The 18,165-nt window shown below is 43.9% G+C and overlaps 1 protein-coding gene across 1 annotated transcript in view; it reads right to left on the bottom strand.

Moving 5' to 3' along the window:
* SAMHD1 (SAM and HD domain containing deoxynucleoside triphosphate triphosphohydrolase 1) overlaps positions 1–18,165 on the bottom strand; it is a 37,999-nt gene that overhangs the window by 1,244 nt on the left and 18,590 nt on the right. Inside the window, exons 9-15 of the mRNA XM_060231025.1 lie at positions 17,731–17,839; positions 16,780–16,871; positions 16,095–16,210; positions 15,683–15,822; positions 8,298–8,393; positions 4,977–5,081; positions 893–1,030 (exon numbers count right to left, since the gene is read on the bottom strand). Of these exons, the coding sequence (XP_060087008.1) occupies positions 893–1,030; positions 4,977–5,081; positions 8,298–8,393; positions 15,683–15,822; positions 16,095–16,210; positions 16,780–16,871; positions 17,731–17,839 (796 nt within the window). The remainder of the gene's footprint in view (positions 1–892; positions 1,031–4,976; positions 5,082–8,297; positions 8,394–15,682; positions 15,823–16,094; positions 16,211–16,779; positions 16,872–17,730; positions 17,840–18,165) is intronic.

Raw genomic sequence — 18,165 nt, forward strand, 5'->3', positions numbered from 1 at the left:
TGATGAATACACTACACTGTTCTATAATTAGAACAAAGTTTGAGTCCAGTGCATGCACACGATAATGTATACCCAGAATTAAACTTTGTTGATCTTAAAGGTGCCAGTGGACTCAAACTTTGCTCTACTGCTTCAGATCAAAACAGTTATCCAACTGAACCTGTTCCAAAATTCTTAATGGCTGTTCCACTTCCCACCCATCCCCATCTCAGTTACCAATTTTTTGTGTGTGGTGATGTTATATTTGTCCTATAATTCAGGACATCATCTTTGCTAAAACAATTTCTGGGATTTTAAAGAATTCTATCTATGTGGGAATACTTACAAGTTTCTTCATATGAAGCATTTAAGAGCTGTCAGTGTAGAACAACATACACATTTGGTGCAAGTGAGATGTTTACTACTGCCAAAGAAACCCCTACTCCCAGTGTGTGTTCCCATCATACTACCCAAAACAATGCATACAACAGTATCCAGGAGCATTTACATATAAGGGACAAAAGGGTGGTTTCAGCAAGATCCAAGTCTCTCTCTGTTGAGCCATGCACAGAACATCAATACATTTTATAAATTCAAGAGGTTCTAAGCCGTACTGCTTTTTGAGAGGTAATGGGTCACTTACAGAATGACATCCTCAGACAGAACTAAGGAAGTCATTACACTGCACTTGTTGGTGCCAAGTTACAACTTCATTTTACAAGTTTTAAGGAGTGATCTTGCAGCTATGGCATTTGCTTCTTCTGCCAGCAGGAAACACATTTTTATTCTTAAACTGCTTTGCAGATTTTATTGCAAAAGCAGACTACAATTGCTTAAATGAATGATGAAAAATAAATATTTGGTAAATACACATGCCAAATGCAAAATCTGTGGTCAACTAAAAATATCTTACCTGTGGTTTACTGAAATCCTTGTCCATGCACCATTTAACGAAATATTTTCTAGCAACATCAATACTCTCTTTATCCATTTTCTTACAGTAAACCCTGATCAACTGTTCAGCAAATTTCTCTGGCAGAAACTTTGAGACCTCAAATAGAAGACAGAGGGTCAGAATGTAAAAGAAGCAAAGCTGTCACTGAGAAAGCAAACTCTTCAGTGAATTTCCTGATTCTCCATTCATTTACACTTAAACAACGTATCACTGCAGTAACATGAGCAACAAGAATTTCACAGTTTGATACTGAGAAACATTAAATGAATATAAACAGGTTGCTTACCTGTAACTTATGATCTTCGAGTGGTCATCTGTGCAGTCACACACATGGGTCTTGCCGCAGGCAACGGATCCATACCTCGGAGCTCCAATAGCTCGCCTATAGCGTTTTTTCGCGCGCTTCCCTCCCGCTCTGGGGAGCAGGCACCGATCGCGCATGCCTGGAGTGGGGGTGGGGGAGCGCCCTTCCCACTCAGTTTCTTCCAGCCGCCACTGACACTCTATCGAGTTAAACAGGAGTCAACCAAAATCAGAGAAGGCCAGCAGCGGGGAAGGCTGGGTGGGCGTGTGTGACTGCACAGATGACCACTCGAAGATCATAAGTTACAGGTAAGCAACCTGTTTATCTTCTTCGTGGTCTCTGTGCAGTCCCACGCATGGGTGACTAGCCAGCTAAGTTGTCACGGTGGAGGGTGCTGGTGAAGAAAAAATTAGTCACAAAAACACATTGTGTAGATAACGGATGGAAACGGATACACTCACCCATAGCTTCAGTGGAAGATGGATCTGAGGACCGCTTGGCCGAAAGAGGCGTCTCGCCTTGCACGAACGTCCAAGGCATAATGAGAGATGAACGTGGAAGGAGAGGACCATGATGCAGCAGCGCAGATGTCCTCTAAGGAGACGCCCTGCAGGAAAGCCGAAAACGTCGAGACCGCTCTAGTAGAGTGAGCCTTAAGGCCTTCGGGCAAGGGCTGGTTAGTAAGTTCGTAACACAACTTGATGGCACTGGATACCCATTTGGATAGTCTCTGGGTAGAAATTTTGTGCCCCCTGTGTGGGTTGCCGTAGGCCACAAACAGGTTAGGGTCCTTACGGAATTGTTGTGTACGAGAAAGGTAAAAGGACAAAGCTCTTCTGACGTCCAAAGCATGCAGAGCTCTCTGTCCAGAGTCCTTAGGATCAGGAAAGAACATTGGTAACGACGATGTTGAGGTTGAGAGATGAAAGTGGGATACAACTTTGGGAAGGAAGGAGGGGTCCGGCCAGAGGACCACTTTGTCCTTATGGAAAACCGTGTAGGGTGCATCATGGCGGAACGCACACAAGTCACTGGCCCGTTTGCCTGAAGTGAGGGCAACTAATAGTGCGGTCTTCCAAGACAGTAAATGAAGATGTATTGTGGCCATAGGCTCAAATGGGGGTTTCATGAGGTGTGAGAGTACTAAAGATAAACTCCACGTTGGAACAAAAGGTTTAACCGGAGGGTGAAGGTGCAACATGCCCTTCAGGAAGGATTTGGATAACTTATGTGAAAAAACAGTCTGCCCATCCACTGGGTCATGAAAGGCAGAAATGGCCGAAAGATGAACTTTTAACGAGGAATAGCAAAGTCCTGATCTATGTAGAGACAAAAGATATTCAAGGATTAGATGCAAGGGCATAGATTCTGGTTGGATATCCTGCAATGACGCAAAAGAGCAGAAACGTTTCCATTTGAAATTATAGGAACGTCTGGTAGAAGGTTTCCTTGCATTGAGGATGACTTCAGCTACTCCTGCAGACAGGGAGGTGGACGGATTCTCCATGCTGTGAGGGCCATGACCTGCGGGTTGTGATGCAGAACTTGGCCGTTGGCTTGAGTCAAGAGATCGCCTACTAGAGGGAGACGACGATAGGTGTGGTGGGACATTTGGAGCAGTCTCGTGAACCATGGCTGCCGTGGCCACCATGGAGCAATGAGAATACAGTCCGTGCCCTCTCATGCGATCTTGAGTAACACTCTTGTTATGAGGGGAGTCGGAGGAAACAAGTAGTGTAGTGGGCCTCTCCAGGTGTGCAGGAAAGCATCGTTGCCCCTCCTCGTATAGAAGAGAGGAGGTGCAGTGGAGTGAACACTCTGGGTGCAGTGGAGAGTCCGAATGGCAGGGCAAGATATTGAAAGTGGTCGTGACCTATGGCGAATCGAAGATATTTCCGATGCTGAGGGCGGATGGTCACATGGAAGTAAGCGTCCTGAAGATCCAAGGAAGCCATCCAGGAACCCCTGGGGATCAGAGGAAGGATGGATTGCAGGGAGATCATTCTGAACTTCTTGTAAATTATGTGCTTGTTTAGCTTCCTTAGATCTAAGATAGGGCGCTTGCCGCCATCCCTCTTGGGCACCAGGAAATATCTTGAGTAGAACCCCGTCCCGCGGTGTTGAGGAGGAACCGGTTCTATGGCATTTTTCTGGAGCAAGTCCAGAATCTCCTGTTGGAGATGCGGGGAGGGAGGGGTAGTGGTGAAGTAGTGGTGGCGAGGTGGTGAAATGAACTCTAGGGCGTAGCCCAGATGGACTATGGTTAAGACCCAGGAGTCGGTGGTGATCGAATTCCAGGTGGGGAGAAAGGGAAGAAGCCGTGTCTGGTAAGCAGGCTGCAACTGGTGAGGGAAGTCAAAGAGACTGTTTGGTTGGGAGGGAGGCCTTCTTGTTCTGTTGGGATCTAGGCCTCTGTTGGAAGGGAGGCTTTTGTTGAGTTGGTTTTCTCTTCCAGTAGTCACCTTGCTTGGGCGACCGCGGGCATCGTTGGAAGGATGACCTCCAAGGCTTGCTTCGGTTAAATTGCTGGGTGGGTGGTTGGGAAACTCCCAGACGCTTTGCCCTCTTGCGGCCATCGTCCACGGAAGTCAAGACCTCATCAGTGGAAGCGTGGAAAAGGCCGAGGCCATCAAAGGGGAGGTCCTCTATTTTTTGTTTGATGTCCGGCTGCAGGTTGGTGGATCTCAACCAAGCGTGACGCCGTAAAGCCACCGAGGAGGCGAAGACTCTAGACAAACAGGAGACCGCATGCCGAATAGAATTGATTTGTTGCTTGGATACTTGGGATAGTTCCGCAACCAGACCAGACGCCGTTCTCTGGGAGGTCTCAGGCAGAGAGGGTATAAGGGGCGTAAATTGGTTTGCCAAGTTGTAAATATAAGCGGCAAAATAAGCCAGATAATTTTTATTTATTTATTTATTTAGAATTTATATCCCGCCCTTCCCACGAATGGCACGAATTGTTAAGCTTCGAGTTAGTAGAAGCCAAACTAAACATCTTGCGTGCTAGAGTGTCCAATTTGCGCCCTTCCCGGTCAGGAGGTGTGGGGTGCCTGGAAGGTTTAGCTTTAGTGGCAGAGTGTACGATGATGGAGTTGGGAGCCAGATGTGAAGCTAAAAATTTTGCCTCGGGGGCGTGCACCCTGTACAGGGAGTCAAACCGTTTCGAGGTGGGCGGAACAGAGGCAGGCTTTTCCCAGGCCTCTCGCAAGCCCTCTAAATGCACAGGTAGCATGGGAAGGAGGGACCCGGGCGGGAAATCCGCTTGCACTAAATCGTGAACCACGTCAGGTACCTTTGGTGAATCCGAAGGGAGTACAACTTTCAAGGTCTCAGCCATTGTGGTGATGAGATGTAGGTATGCTTTAGACGCATCCGATGGAGAGAGGCGAACCTGTGGAGTCGAACCCGAAGCTGGTGAGGCAGGGACTTCGTCGGAGTCGGGGGATTTTCGCTCCACAGCCCCTGCACTTTTTGAACGTAACTTTCCCTTCCATACGCTCCGGACGGGGGAGGGAAAGGGGGGGGAAGAAATAGGGAAAGAAAAGCGCAGAGGCGGTTCTATTGGAGCTCCGAGGTATGGATCCGTTGCCTGCGGCAAGACCCATGTGTGGGACTGCACAGAGACCACGAAGAAGATTTGCTTATATTCACAGTACAGTACCTCATATCAGAACAAAATCATCACCAGTGGAATGCCTTTTCTCAGCGACAATTAACCATTGAGCTTACACTTACCTGTTCTTTTGTAATTTTGACTGCCTTAGTGATATCAGACTTGCAGTAGAAACGAACATTATTGATAGGATTCTTCTCTTTCATTCCATAATCCATGTTGATAACCTTTACAGAGGCAAGAGAAATAAAGTGTAATTAAGCTATTTGTCTGAACATAAGGCAAACTTCTAAAACCAGCTGATAATCTATTTAGGAGAACGATTAAACTCTAAGCCAGGGTAACTCAGAATTATGCTAACATAGCAGCCCAACACTACACCAATGTAAACACAATGCTGGCATATCTGTGCTAACACAGAGGCCAGAAACAGCTTCAGGTGTGTACCTGGGGAGAAGTCGTGCTTATTTGCCATCCTAAACCCACTCAGGACATCTCTTGCCTCAAGTACAATGTCACAACTGCAAAATGCTAGTGTAAGTAAAAATACTCCCACTGAACACAGCTGAGTGAAAAAACAAAGCCCACCTACTATGCCTACATAGTCACTGCATCACTTAGGTTACCAACTTAAGTCTGCAGCCAATCACAGGACTCCTAAGTACTATATTAATTTCACACAGGTGACCCCTACATCACCTGAATGGGTGCATATTAACCATCTCCCAGGAACACTTAGTGCACACACAAGGACACTCTGGTTATGGGAATTCTAAATAAAGGACATTTTGTGGAGGCTGAAGGAAGCAGAATTTCTGCTTTAAGATCCTAATGAAGCAGTGTTGAAATAATTATACTTGCCAGCCAGACACTCTGCTGTCTCTCAGTCTCCAAAGAAACAGGTAAGAGTGCTAAATCTGGGACTATTGCTATAAAGCAGTACCTGCAGCCACACCAATGCATGAAAGGTGCCACCTTTTCTTCCTGTTATCAAATTGCTAGCTTGCTGAATGTAAACATCAACAGTATTGCTCTGCTTTTTGGTTTGTTTTTCAGCATCCCTTTAAAAAAGGCTGTGTTTATTCTGTACCTACACAGCGACTCTGAATTGTTGGTTTTTGACATACATTATTAGTTGATCAGTTTGGAAGAACTACATTTGCTGCTTATGTTATCCTACAGCTATAAACTTTGTCACACTACACTTTATCGAGCCATTAATCTACTGCTAGAATAATCATGCTGGGTCTGGACTCTTTTTTCTTTCTACATTGAAAAGTATGAAAAGAAACCTTGTTAAAAAAACTAGGTTACTATGAACAACATAAAGCAACATATTGTTTATATGTGGAAACATGGTATCTAATAATCTGCTGCTACATATTTTGTTTTAGAACTGTTAAAAAAGAGAAAAACTTTATTTCATGATAGTAACACCATTTGATTAATATTTTATGGACAGAGCTAAGAGAATTGTCCTCTCTATCCTCTCTGGTGATACAGACTACTTGATGGGGTTATATGTCTTAACAGCAGCAGAATAAAGAAACCTGCATGTATTTTCTACTTGAACACTAGACCGGTCAAAAAATCTGAACCTGATTTAGGAGAAAAATTTCCTTCTACTGATCAAATCCAAAATCTCTTCCAGTTTAGTTTAGTAAATTAGACTGTATTGTAAGAGAAAATAAATTTTTAAAATATGGATTAAATGATAATATCAGAAACATAGTAGAAGATGCTAAAGTATATTGCAGAAAACTCACAGATAAAAGAGCTGCCAAGATTTCAAATACATGAGAAAGATTTGGGTAAGAAGCACCATGGAAGAACTATATTATGGATAATATAGAACTGTTGGATAAAAAAATACTAAGACCAGAACCTAAAAGAAAGTTTGGAAGAGGATCGTTTAAACCATTATCAAGAACAACTATTCCACAATTTGTTCCATTTCAAAACACACTGTTAGGTGTGTGGTTGGTGGACAGCATAAGTGTGGGAGGTATGGATTCTAGTTCTTCCTACTCTGTTGTTGATTACCTTATTGCTGAGGAAAAGATGAGCTTTGCCTTACTGACAGCTCCCCATTGGGTGAGATTTAATCCACCCCCCTTCCAATTTCTCACAAGTGTTTTTCCCCCGCAGTGATCTGCTGGGTGGATGTCAGGAACATATTCTGTGAATGTTCTACTCTATTCTCCTGTTGCTGCCCTAGTGCCTATGTCCACCTAATTTCATTTAAAAAATTCCTGGGCTTCCTGTGGGAGTTTCTGCCAAGTGAGATGTCACCGAGTCTGGGTGAGACAGCTGAAGTGGCTATTCAACTGTGTCAAACAGGAATGTGTTTACAGAACAGGATTCCAATTCCCATTTGTAGTACTTACAGGGCAGCTACCAGGCACATCAGGGTTTTCTCTATAGCAGACAGTGCTGAGTTTCCTACGTAGTGGCACAGGATGCATTGCTTGGCTGCTTCTGTACATGGCTAACATGGAGACACTGTCAACATGCTACTTCATGACTATTGGGCATGGGCAGTAGGGGTGTGCAGGTCTATAGGACCCCTCCCATGCTGAGAGTTTGTCCAATAGACCCAAGATTTGGTGTGTGTGTGGGGGGGAAAGCAACCTAGGAGAAGCAAAGTTACAAAACACAGCTGAGCAGCAGCAGCTCCTGCTGCTCAGCTGTTTCCCCATTGTTTTCAGCCATCTCTTTAAACCAGTACAGCTGGGTTTAAATGGACTGCAGAAAAGGGGGAGGGAAGACAGCTGATAGGCGGGGAGCAGTTTCCCTACCTCTCAGCTGTTTCTCCAATCTTTTCTCAATCCCCTTAAACCAGCCTGGTTTAAAAGGACTGCAGAGGAAAAAAGCAGGGGGAAACAGCTGAGAGGTAGGGAACAGCCACCCCACCTATCAGCACTTTCCTTGATTTTCCTGTTTCTTGAAAATATCCAGGATACTTTTTTTTAAATTTCCAATAAGGTATTTTTCAGGTATATTTTTGGCTCAAGAAGATCCAAATACGCAACTCTAAAAGGGCAGTGTTGCTATGAATTCCAGTGCAGTTGCTATGCCCTCAGTTCACTGGTGTTAATTATTGTTTAAAGTATCAGAGGGCACAGGATACCAACAAGTTATGCCCATCACTGCCAGTGAACTGGCATCCAGGACTTGGGATGCTGCTGCTATGATTGTATTTAACAGAGATTTTACTGATGCAATAGGGAAGGCAAATGATCTTGACAAATTCCCTTTCTCACAGAAGCCCTTCAACCCACAGGGTTTGTCATGCCATCTGCAGGCCACAGGGAATGGCTGTAGGAATGGGAGGGCAGAAAAAGTTTAGTTTCTCCCAGTGGAATGTTTTCAGGAAAACCATATGTGCTTCAAAAGTAATCAGAGCAACATACTAAAAAGCGTGGTTTTTAAAAAGAAATTACATCAACTATGAAGTCTTCAGCCATCAATCCAACATCCTGACTTTCTGTCTCTGGCTTAGATGCAGCAATTTCAGCGGACAATTTATCGTACTGCTCCTGTGAATATAAAGCCTTTCACTTTTTGTATAATCAGATGTTTAGTAAGTTCACATTTTGAAATAAAAAGTAATTCAAACAGGTCTAGGGGTGTGCACTTGGTATAAACTGCGTCAAAACCAAAAACACATGGTATTTCCTCAGCTGGTTACTGAGTGGCCTAGTGACTGAGCTATCAAAAAAAAGCTGCCCTGAAAAATCCTGAAAATATCTGGGATTTTTCAGGACCACCAGATAGCTACAATTAAAGGGCATTTAAAGGGTTCTCAGTCTCTTTACATGCTTTTGGATTGAACTCTCAGCTTAGAGAAGGCATTTAAAAGGAATGCAAGCCCTTTAAATGCCTTCAGCATTCACTCACTGCAGAATCACATGGCTCAGAGAAGGCATTTAAAGGCAATTCTTTAAATGAATTTTCCCCACTCCATTGGAAATAATGGGGATGAGGCACCCCTTTTTTGTAACTTGTGTTTGAGGAAAGGCACCAAGAGCTATGCTGCATCGACTTACATGCAATATTGTAAGATATCAGGAGGAAATTGTGCCTCTTAGAAGGTTTTGTATTGGATGTTGTTACTATGTGGAATTTAATCTGCGTATAACATATATATTAAACCACCTATTTTGTTTGTTATGAGAATATAATAACTTGTTAACCATTTACTCTTGACATGAGAATTCTAATTGGTTTTGATATGAGAATATATATTTCTATGATTGTAAAATGTGAGAAAAACAGGTTTCTTACCTGTAACTGATGCTCTTCGAGTGGTCATCTGTGCAATCACACACATGGGTTATCCGCCAGGATTGATCCCGACCTCGGAGAATTCAAAGCAATCTTGGAGCGTTAATTTTGGTGCGCACTTCCTTTCGTCCCGGGGAGAAGGCATCCACTGCGCATGCCTAGACGAGAGGGAGGCGCTTCACCCACCCAGTTTCTTCCCGCCACCATATAGGAGGAAAATTTTGAATTAGGAACAAGGAACCAGCAGCGGGGAAGGTTGGGTGGGCGTGTGTGACTGCAGAGATGACCACTCGAAGATCATCAGTTACAGGTAAGAAACCTGTTTATCTTCATCGTGGTCTCTGTGCAGTCCCACACATGGGTGACTGGCAAGCTAATCTGTCCGGAGTTGGGTGCTGGATCTGTAACCAAAGGACAAAGTTAGTTATGCATATAAGAAGCAATATTGTACTTATGGTGTAGCCGACTGCAGACATCAGTCGAAAATGGATCATAGCACAGCCTGCCCGAAGGATGCCTCACGCCGAGCATGGATGTCTAAAGCGTAGTGTGAGGCAAACGTAGATGGAGACGACCAGACCGCAGCGGCACAGATGTCTTCCATCAGAACGCCCTTACAGAAGGCTAATGAAGTGGCAACGGCTCTGGTAGAATGAGCTCGTAAATGTTCAGGTATAGGCTGTTTAGCCAGTCAACAGCATAAAGTAATAGCAGCCACAATCCATTTTGAAAATCTCTGGGTTGAGATTTTAGTGCCTTGGTTGTGGGTTGCATATGCTACAAAGAGTCTAGTGTCTTTTTGAAATGGACGTGCCCTCTCAGTGTAAAAAGCAAGGGCCCTACGTACGTCCCGGTTGTGTAAAGTTCGTTGACCTGTGTTGGCAGGGCGTTGAAAAAAGGCAGGTAAAGTAGATGACTCTTCTAGATGAAACGGTGAGACTACCTTGGGTAAAAAGGAAGGGTCAGGCTGTAAAACAGCTCTGTCATGATGGAAAATAGTGTATGGCGGGTCTGCTCTGAAAGTGCAGATGTCGCTGGCTCTTCTGCCAGAAGTAAGCACTACCAGTAAAGCTGTCTTCCAGGACAGCAGATGCATAGGAATGGATGCCATGGGCTCAAAACGTGGCTTCATTAATTGGCTCAGCACAAGAGACAAGCTCCAGGTGGGTTGAAGCTGACGGATTGGAGGATGAAGGTGGAGGATCCCCTTCATGAAGGCTTTGGTAGCACAGTGGGAGAAAACAGTGCACCCTTCGATGGGTGGATGGAATGCAGAGATGGCCGCTAAGTGGACCTTCAGAGAAGAGTACGACAGTCCTGAGTTAGAAAGGGATAAGGTGTAGGTCAGGATCTGAGCTATAGTGGAGAGTTCAGGCTTGAAATTATGTAGAACAGCATATGCCGAAAAACGTTTCCACTATAAAGAATAAGATTTTCTGGTGGCAGGTTTTTTGGCATTGAGTAGGACATGACGAATGTCCAAAGGAAAATTCAGAAACTGATTTTCCAGGCAGTCAGTCATAGAAGTCCCGGATTGTGGTGTACAGCTTTGCCTTCTTGTTGGGAAATCAAGTCCTGAACTTGAGGAAGTCGGAGGAACGTGCTGTCCGAGAGGAGAAGAGTGGTGAACCAGGGTTGACAGGGCCACCATGATGCAATTGGTCCAATCTAGCTTTATCTTTTGCAATACTCTCGAGATGAGAGGGATTGGTGGAAATAGATAATGTAGTGTCCCGGACCATTGATGGAGGAAGGCATCCCCTGCAGAGAGTGGGGATGGAGGACGCCGGGTGTAAAAGTGCGGACACTGGGCGTTGTCTGGAGATACAAATACATCTATTTTCGGAACTCCGAAAGTCTCGAACACTGTGTGCAGGTAACGATGGTTGAGGGCCCATTCGTGGTCGTTGACTAGATGACGACTCAGTGTGTCTGCTTGGACGTTTTGGACTCCTGGTAGATGCACCGCTGTCAGGAAAATGCCGTGAACGATACTCCAGTGCCATAAGGATAGGGCTCGTTTGCACAAGTGAACAGAGGCTGTGCCTCCCTGCCAATTGATGTAGAAAACAGTGGCTACATTGTCGGAGGTGACCTGAATGTGGCGATTGTGAAGAGATGGTAGAAAAGATCTCAGAGCTCTGTGGACCGCCAGGAGCTCTAGGCAATTGATGGGAAGGGATCTCTTGTACTCGGTCCACTGTCCCTGAACTGTCAACGTTCCCAAGTGGGCTCCCCATCCCCACTTGGAGGCATCGGTCGTGACAATCACAGTGGGTGGTGTTCGTACGAATGGCATTCCTGCCAGGAGATGACATTTTAGAGATGGGATAATGTGAGATGGGACCGTAAGTAAGGTCATTTGGTGTTGCCGGTGTGGATGAAATGTCCGGACAAACCACAGTTGCAGACGGCGCATATGGAGTCTTGCAAAACAGAGGACGGTGGTGGTGGCCGCCATGAGACCTAACATCCGCTAGAAGATGAAGGTTGTTTGGGTACGGTATGTGATTATGGTATTGGCCAAGGACTGGATACGATGCACTCTGTCTGGTGGAAGGAAGGCCTTGTGTGATATCGTTGACAGACGTGCCCCTATAAATTGTATGTTCTGAGTGGGATTCAGGTTGGATTTTGCATGATTGACCTGAAGACCTAGTGCAGACAAGAGGGACAGAGTAGACGAGATGTCCTTCTGAAGTTGTTCTTTTGTTTGAGATACGACCAGCCAATCATCTATATAAGGGTAAATGGAGATCTGTTGTTGCCAGAGTACAGCTGCTACCTCTGCCATACATTTCGTGAAAACTCTCGGTGCGGTCGAAAGACCGAAGGGGAGAGCGTGGAATTGATAGTGTTGATCTCCGATAGCAAACCTGAGGAATCTTCTGTGATGATGATTAATGGTGAGATGGAAGTAAGCATCTTGTAGGTCTATCGACACCATCAAGGCCTGTTCTGGAATCATTGGTAGGATTGCAGAGTAATCATGCGGAATTTTTTGTAGCGAATATGGAGATTGAGTTTTCGAAGATCCAGTATAGGGCGCTGCCCCCCGTCCCTCTTTGGAACCAGAAAATAGCGGGAATAAAATCCCGTGTGATGGAACTGCGGTGGAACTGGTTCTATAGCTCCCTTGTCCAGCAAGGTGGCGATTTCTGTTTGAAGTGGAACAGATGGGGGTGTAGGTATGAATCTGTGGAGTTTTGGAGTCGAATCGAACTCTATGATGTAGCCCCTGTGGCTGATCGCCAGGACCCATGAATCCGATGTTATGGATTCCCACATAGGGTAGAATGGTCGTAGTCTGGTGGTGTCTGAATGGTGTTGTAGCTGATTGACAGGTAGAAGAGAGGAGTCAAAGAGACTGCTTTGGAGCTGGTGTTGTCTTCTTTGAGGTTTGTGAACGTGTTCTTTGCTGAAATGGTTGTTTTGCCGGAGGAGCCTTATGTCTCCAGAATTCAGCTTGTCGGGGGGATCGGGAACATTTGTAGTATGACGGTTTCCAGGTTCTCTGCCGAATAGGGTGGGATTACTGTTGAGAAACTCCCAATCTTTTGGCCCTTTTCCTACTGTCATCAACAGTGGTTAAAATATCATCTGTGGTGGCATTACCGTCGAAAGGTAAGTCCTCTATCTTGAATTTGATGTCAGGTTGCAGTGACGAGGACCTGAGCCAGGCATGACGGCGTAGAGCAATCGATGTAGCCATAGTCCTAAATGAGCATGCCACAGCATGACGTACTATATTAATTTGCTGCTTGCTGACACGAGAGAGTTCCTGAAAGATGTGCGAAGCCTGCTTCTGTGCTGCATCCGGAAGGGAGGGGATCAACGTGGTAAATTGGGAGGTCAGATTGAAAGTATATGCCGAAAAATAGGCCAAATAATTGTGAATTTTGGAAGTAGCAGTGGTAAGAGAATAGATCTTTCTTCCTAAAGTGTCCAATTTTTTCCCTTCCTTTTCAGGTGGAACCGTGTGTCGTGTTTGTTTGGATTTTGAGGACGAATGCACAATCATGGAATTTGGTGCCGGATGATTGAAGAGAAATTTTGATTCAGGAGCATGAATTTTGGAGAGGGATTCAACTCGTTTAGATGTCGGTGGCACTGAAGCGGGTTCGTCCCATGCCCCTTTCAAGGCTTCCAAGTGGACTGGAAGCATCGGGAGAAAAGAGCCTGCCGGTAGGTTTGCTAAATCGTGGACTACATCCGAAACTCTAGGTGCGTCAGTAGTCAGTTTAATATTAAGTGAATTTGCCATGTTGGACAGCAAATCTAGGTAAGATTTAGAACCCTCTGAGGGTGATAGGTCAGCAGGTTTGATGATGTCGGAGGCTGGTGAAGGAGGAGCTGAGGCTGTAGAATAGGAGGAACCTGATTGTTCCGCTTCAGATTCTTCCTGGGTTTCAATGGGTGTATCAATGGGCTTGGTAGGCATTGATATTTGTTTGGTCAGCAGGGGAGGCTGTTCCATCTGTTGTTTCAGGGAGACCGAGCACGCTGAAGTCGATCTAGCTGGAGACAATGGTTTTGATACCATAGTGTAATGCTTAGGGCATTGATAGGGACTCTCACGGGGTCGATAAGACACATCCTCACAGTACCGAGGACAATCCTCATGGTATATGTGCTCCCGATGTGGATGATAAAGCACCTCATGGTATCGAGAGTCCTCATGGTACCGAGGATCTTCACGGTACCGATACCAATGGGAATCTGAGGAAGGTGATCTGTAATATCGTCAGTACCTACGAGGAGATGGTGATCTGGACCGTGATGGGCTATAATAGTAATAGCGTTCCCTATGACGACTTGAGATCTCTCGGCTCGGACTCGAGTGGATGGCTCTCTTGGTGTTGAGGGTTCTCTTACGAGTAAAGATGCGGGTGTCACTATCTGTTGTTTGCTAGGCGTCTGTCTACTAGGCATCGAAACTTCCAAGGAAGGAGTGTGTGCCGAGAAGGTTAGCACACTGACTTCTGTGTGAATCTGGAGATTCGGTGTCGAGGATATTTTCTGGCAAAGACCCATGAAGTGATGGGGACCGAGAATGGATATGTACGACCTCGAGAGGTACAGTATTGATGGGTGCCGAGACCTCCGATAAAGTCGGTGCTATCTGTACCGAGGCCGCAGTGTCAGCAGTCGGGTGTGATGTAGAAGTCATGGTGGGAGACTTCGAATCCGAGGACCTATGGCCCATCTTAGATTTTGTTTTCGGTGATGTCGAAGCGAAGGATCTTTAGAAGTCGATTGCTGTGCGATGTTTCTTTTTAGAATCGTCAGACTTTTTTGAGTGCTTCCCGGACTTAAGTTTGCTGGGAACCGAAGCCATGGAAGCTGCCAGTCGAGCCACTCCCTTTTGAGTAGATAGGGAAGATGGTGAGGTTTGGGATCCCGAAGTATGGGACATAGTAGGGCGCAGTGACGACTCTAACAAATGACTTCTGAGTCTAGCCGCGTGGTTTTTTCTTGTTTGCTTTCCAACCTGATTACAACACAGGCAAGTGTTGGTACAATGGGCCTCACCCAGACAAAAAAGGCATAAAGAATGTCCGTCTGTGGATGGGATTTTTGAGGCGCACCGAACACACTTCTTGAAAGTGATTTTGTCTATCCCTTCCATCCGCCCTGGGGAGGGGGGGGGAGGGGGAAGGAAAGGGACGAAGGTAGAAAGAGAGTAGAAAGATAATAACAATTTTTTTATTTTTATTTTTTATATAACGAAACCGGTGAAGTTGAAGAAAGAGACGAAGACAAACGGTGAGGAGAAAGTGCAGGAAAACAGATGAAGATTGCAGTGAATAGAGGAGATTCAGCGAGGTAGGTGTATCCCGGGTGGCGATAAAGAAGAAACTGGGTGGGTGAAGCGCCTCCCTCTCATCTAGGCATGCACGGTGAATGCCTCCTCCCCGGGATGAGAGGAAGTGTGCGGCAAAATTAATGCTCCAAGATTGCTTTCAATTCTCCGAGGTCGGGATCGATCCTGGTGAATAACCCATGTGTGGGACTGCACAGAGACCACGATGAAGATTTATTTGTTATATAAACTTATGTATTTTTGAAAATAACTGATTGTTTAATGCAAGGTTACTGCTTAGTGAAAGGTGATTGCGACAGCCACAGACTTCTTGTTGCTTGGATCTCAGATCAAGCATACACCACTAGGGTGGTGTAGTTATAAAGTACTGGGATTGGATCCAACCAACTTTTTTGCTAGAGAAAAGAAATTGTGGGGTCACTTCCTCAACTCTGATCAAACAAACACAATACACGCAATCACTTCAGAGATTAAAGTCAGCTGAGCCGGGGAGGTCAATTCAGTTGCCTGAAGACAAGCAGCAGGCAAAACATTCCAATATATCATTAAAAATGCCTTTCCTGTAATAGTTGTTTTGAGTCTGAAAAATGCAAGCAACTTGGCTTTGATATTTATTGACAATGGAGGAGGGGGAGCTATTTGTGCATCACTCCATGATTACAACTGAAAAAAATTGGTAAAATACCTAACCAATGCAACTTTGATAACCATTTCTACCTCTTTAATTTCCTTGCCCTCTCGAGGTTTAGTCTCTCCCAGGTATTTGTAGAGATCACGACACTCTATTTTACGCAAAATTTCCTGTGCTTCATGTAGCTCTGGGAGATCAGAGCGCAGAATTGTCAAAAAGATGTCATCTGCCAGAAATCAAACATAAACAATGCTATGATAATCTAACCCAACCAAGAATTTTCTTTTGCACATCTGAAAAATGTAATCTACAGCCTAGCTGTCATCTTCAAGTCTTTGAAACACAGGTGAAAAAGTAAACCAGTGTTTTTATGCTTAAATGGGATCAGAACCTAGCCTAGACAAATAAAAATCCAATCTTTCCTGAAATCAATGAGATAAAACATAATCACACTGACTTTGTTGGAGTGTATCAGATATCATTAACAGCTGCCCATACCTGTTAGTTTAGTGTAAGCTTGCATATCCTCTATTGCTGTAGAGAGGTGGTATTCTTTTCCTTTAGAGCCCTTTATCTTGATGTACTTATCAGCTTTCAAGAAAGCATCTGTAATCCTGGGTTGAAATAAGTGACATGAATAAGAATTCTTAACTTCACTATTACTTATAATCAAAGATTTCAACTGATTTTAGAAACTTTCCTAAATTATGACCACTTAGAAGCAAAGCGAAGACAAGGGTGGCAAAAGCTCAGAGTAAGTTTAATTGGTCTTTTTATTTAAAGGATATTTAGCAAAATTATCTTCCAACAATAATTTAAGAAAGGTGGTCATTCACCTAAGTGGCTCCCCAAAACACCCCAAAAGGAGAGTTGTGACTTTTAACTGATTTCTTGGTGAGATTAATTAATTACAAATCTTGTGATCAACTGTAAATGTACCCCAATAAAATTGGGCAACGCATTCTAAAAATACAAGTACTTCTAAAACCTGGAGTTTGAATGTATTATTCTCCCTTCACCCACACACAAGATGGAATGCTTCTTCTAAGATGATGCCTGCTATGACATACATGTGTACCATCTAAAAACAAAAAAATTGATAGTCTAAATACATCTGCAAATTAAAGTTCATATGACTCCGTAACATCAAGCCCTATCTGATAACCCTTCAACTTTAACTTACATGGTTTCAATGATGTTGCCAACCTTGTGCTGATAGGCTCTGCGGTGCAGGCAGTTCCGAGTGTAGAACATGTCATATAAATTTCCAACCTCCTAGAGTCCAAGATAAAAACTGCCTTTTAACTAGCTTCTATATTTAGAACAAAGCACTAGACAATGGATTATTCATGGCAAATGCTAGGCATCTTGTTCACACAGCCTTAGAAATACAAGTCCACCAAGGAGGACCTTCTGGTTACATAAAGGAGAATGAGGAGGTTTTTCCCACAAATGTTTGTCTCTCAAGTGAATGCCTGGGAGTGGGTGGCATGGATCCAAAGACAATTTTTACAGATGTAAGAGGGGATCCAAAGAAACATTTTGTACAAGAACTGGTATTGGTACACTTGTTTAATCAACTACTCCTACTTGGTTCCTCAGCAGAGACTTATCTCTGAATAATATGCAGCATGATCCTAAGCATGTTTACTTAGAAGTAAATCCTAATGAGTTCAATGGACCTCACTCCTTAGTAAGCATGATGAAGATTGGAACTCAAGAACACAAAAGAAGACTGCTTTAATAAAGGGAACATGATCCCTTTAAATGCCTTTGCAAGCCTTAGAACTCCAAAGGTATTTAAAGGGCTTGCGATCTCTTTAAACACCATTTCCAAGACACAACATCACCCAGAAAATATTTAAAGGGACTGAATCCCTTTAAACACCCTTTAACTTCAGCTGTCTGATGGTAATGAAAAATCCCCAATATTTTCAGGATATTTCAAAATCAGCTGCTTTGGGCAGTGGAAAAAAAATTGAGATCTATATCTGGCTGAAAGAATAGCCAGAAAATACAAATAAGGTATTTCCCAGCTATTTTTTCAGCTTGGATATAGCTGGATGCCCACCCCTTTTTCACACTGTCATTAAGAAAGTAACCTAATGCAACTCTCTTTCATTTCTGAGCTTACCTTATCACGAGTACAAATATGCTTCTCATTATCTACTTTACAGACCCGAGCAAATTTAATGAAGCGTTCATAATCAAAGTTATTCTGGATTCCAAGATGATGACAATCCCTAAAAATATTTCAGAAACAGTCAATCACAAATTGTCCAAAGCCAAAGATCAGCATCATCAAGAAAACATGAGAAAGATCAGGATCTCATTAAATAATGGATGCTCCTGAAGTTAATTTGGGTGATTTTTTTATTTCCCATGAATATCTTACTAGAGAATGGTGATGAGGTGTTTTGTACTGTGGTTTATGTGCAAGTATATAATAATTGTTCTTTTCCTTCTAATAAATGGCTGTCACTCTCTGTCATTTACTTTAATTGGAAAATGCTAAGAAAATAGGATTTGTCTGCAGAGAAAAATATAACAAAAATCTTTTAAAATGTTG

This window comes from Heteronotia binoei, chromosome 2, assembly GCF_032191835.1.
Source record: "Heteronotia binoei isolate CCM8104 ecotype False Entrance Well chromosome 2, APGP_CSIRO_Hbin_v1, whole genome shotgun sequence".
NCBI lineage: Eukaryota > Metazoa > Chordata > Lepidosauria > Squamata > Gekkonidae > Heteronotia > Heteronotia binoei.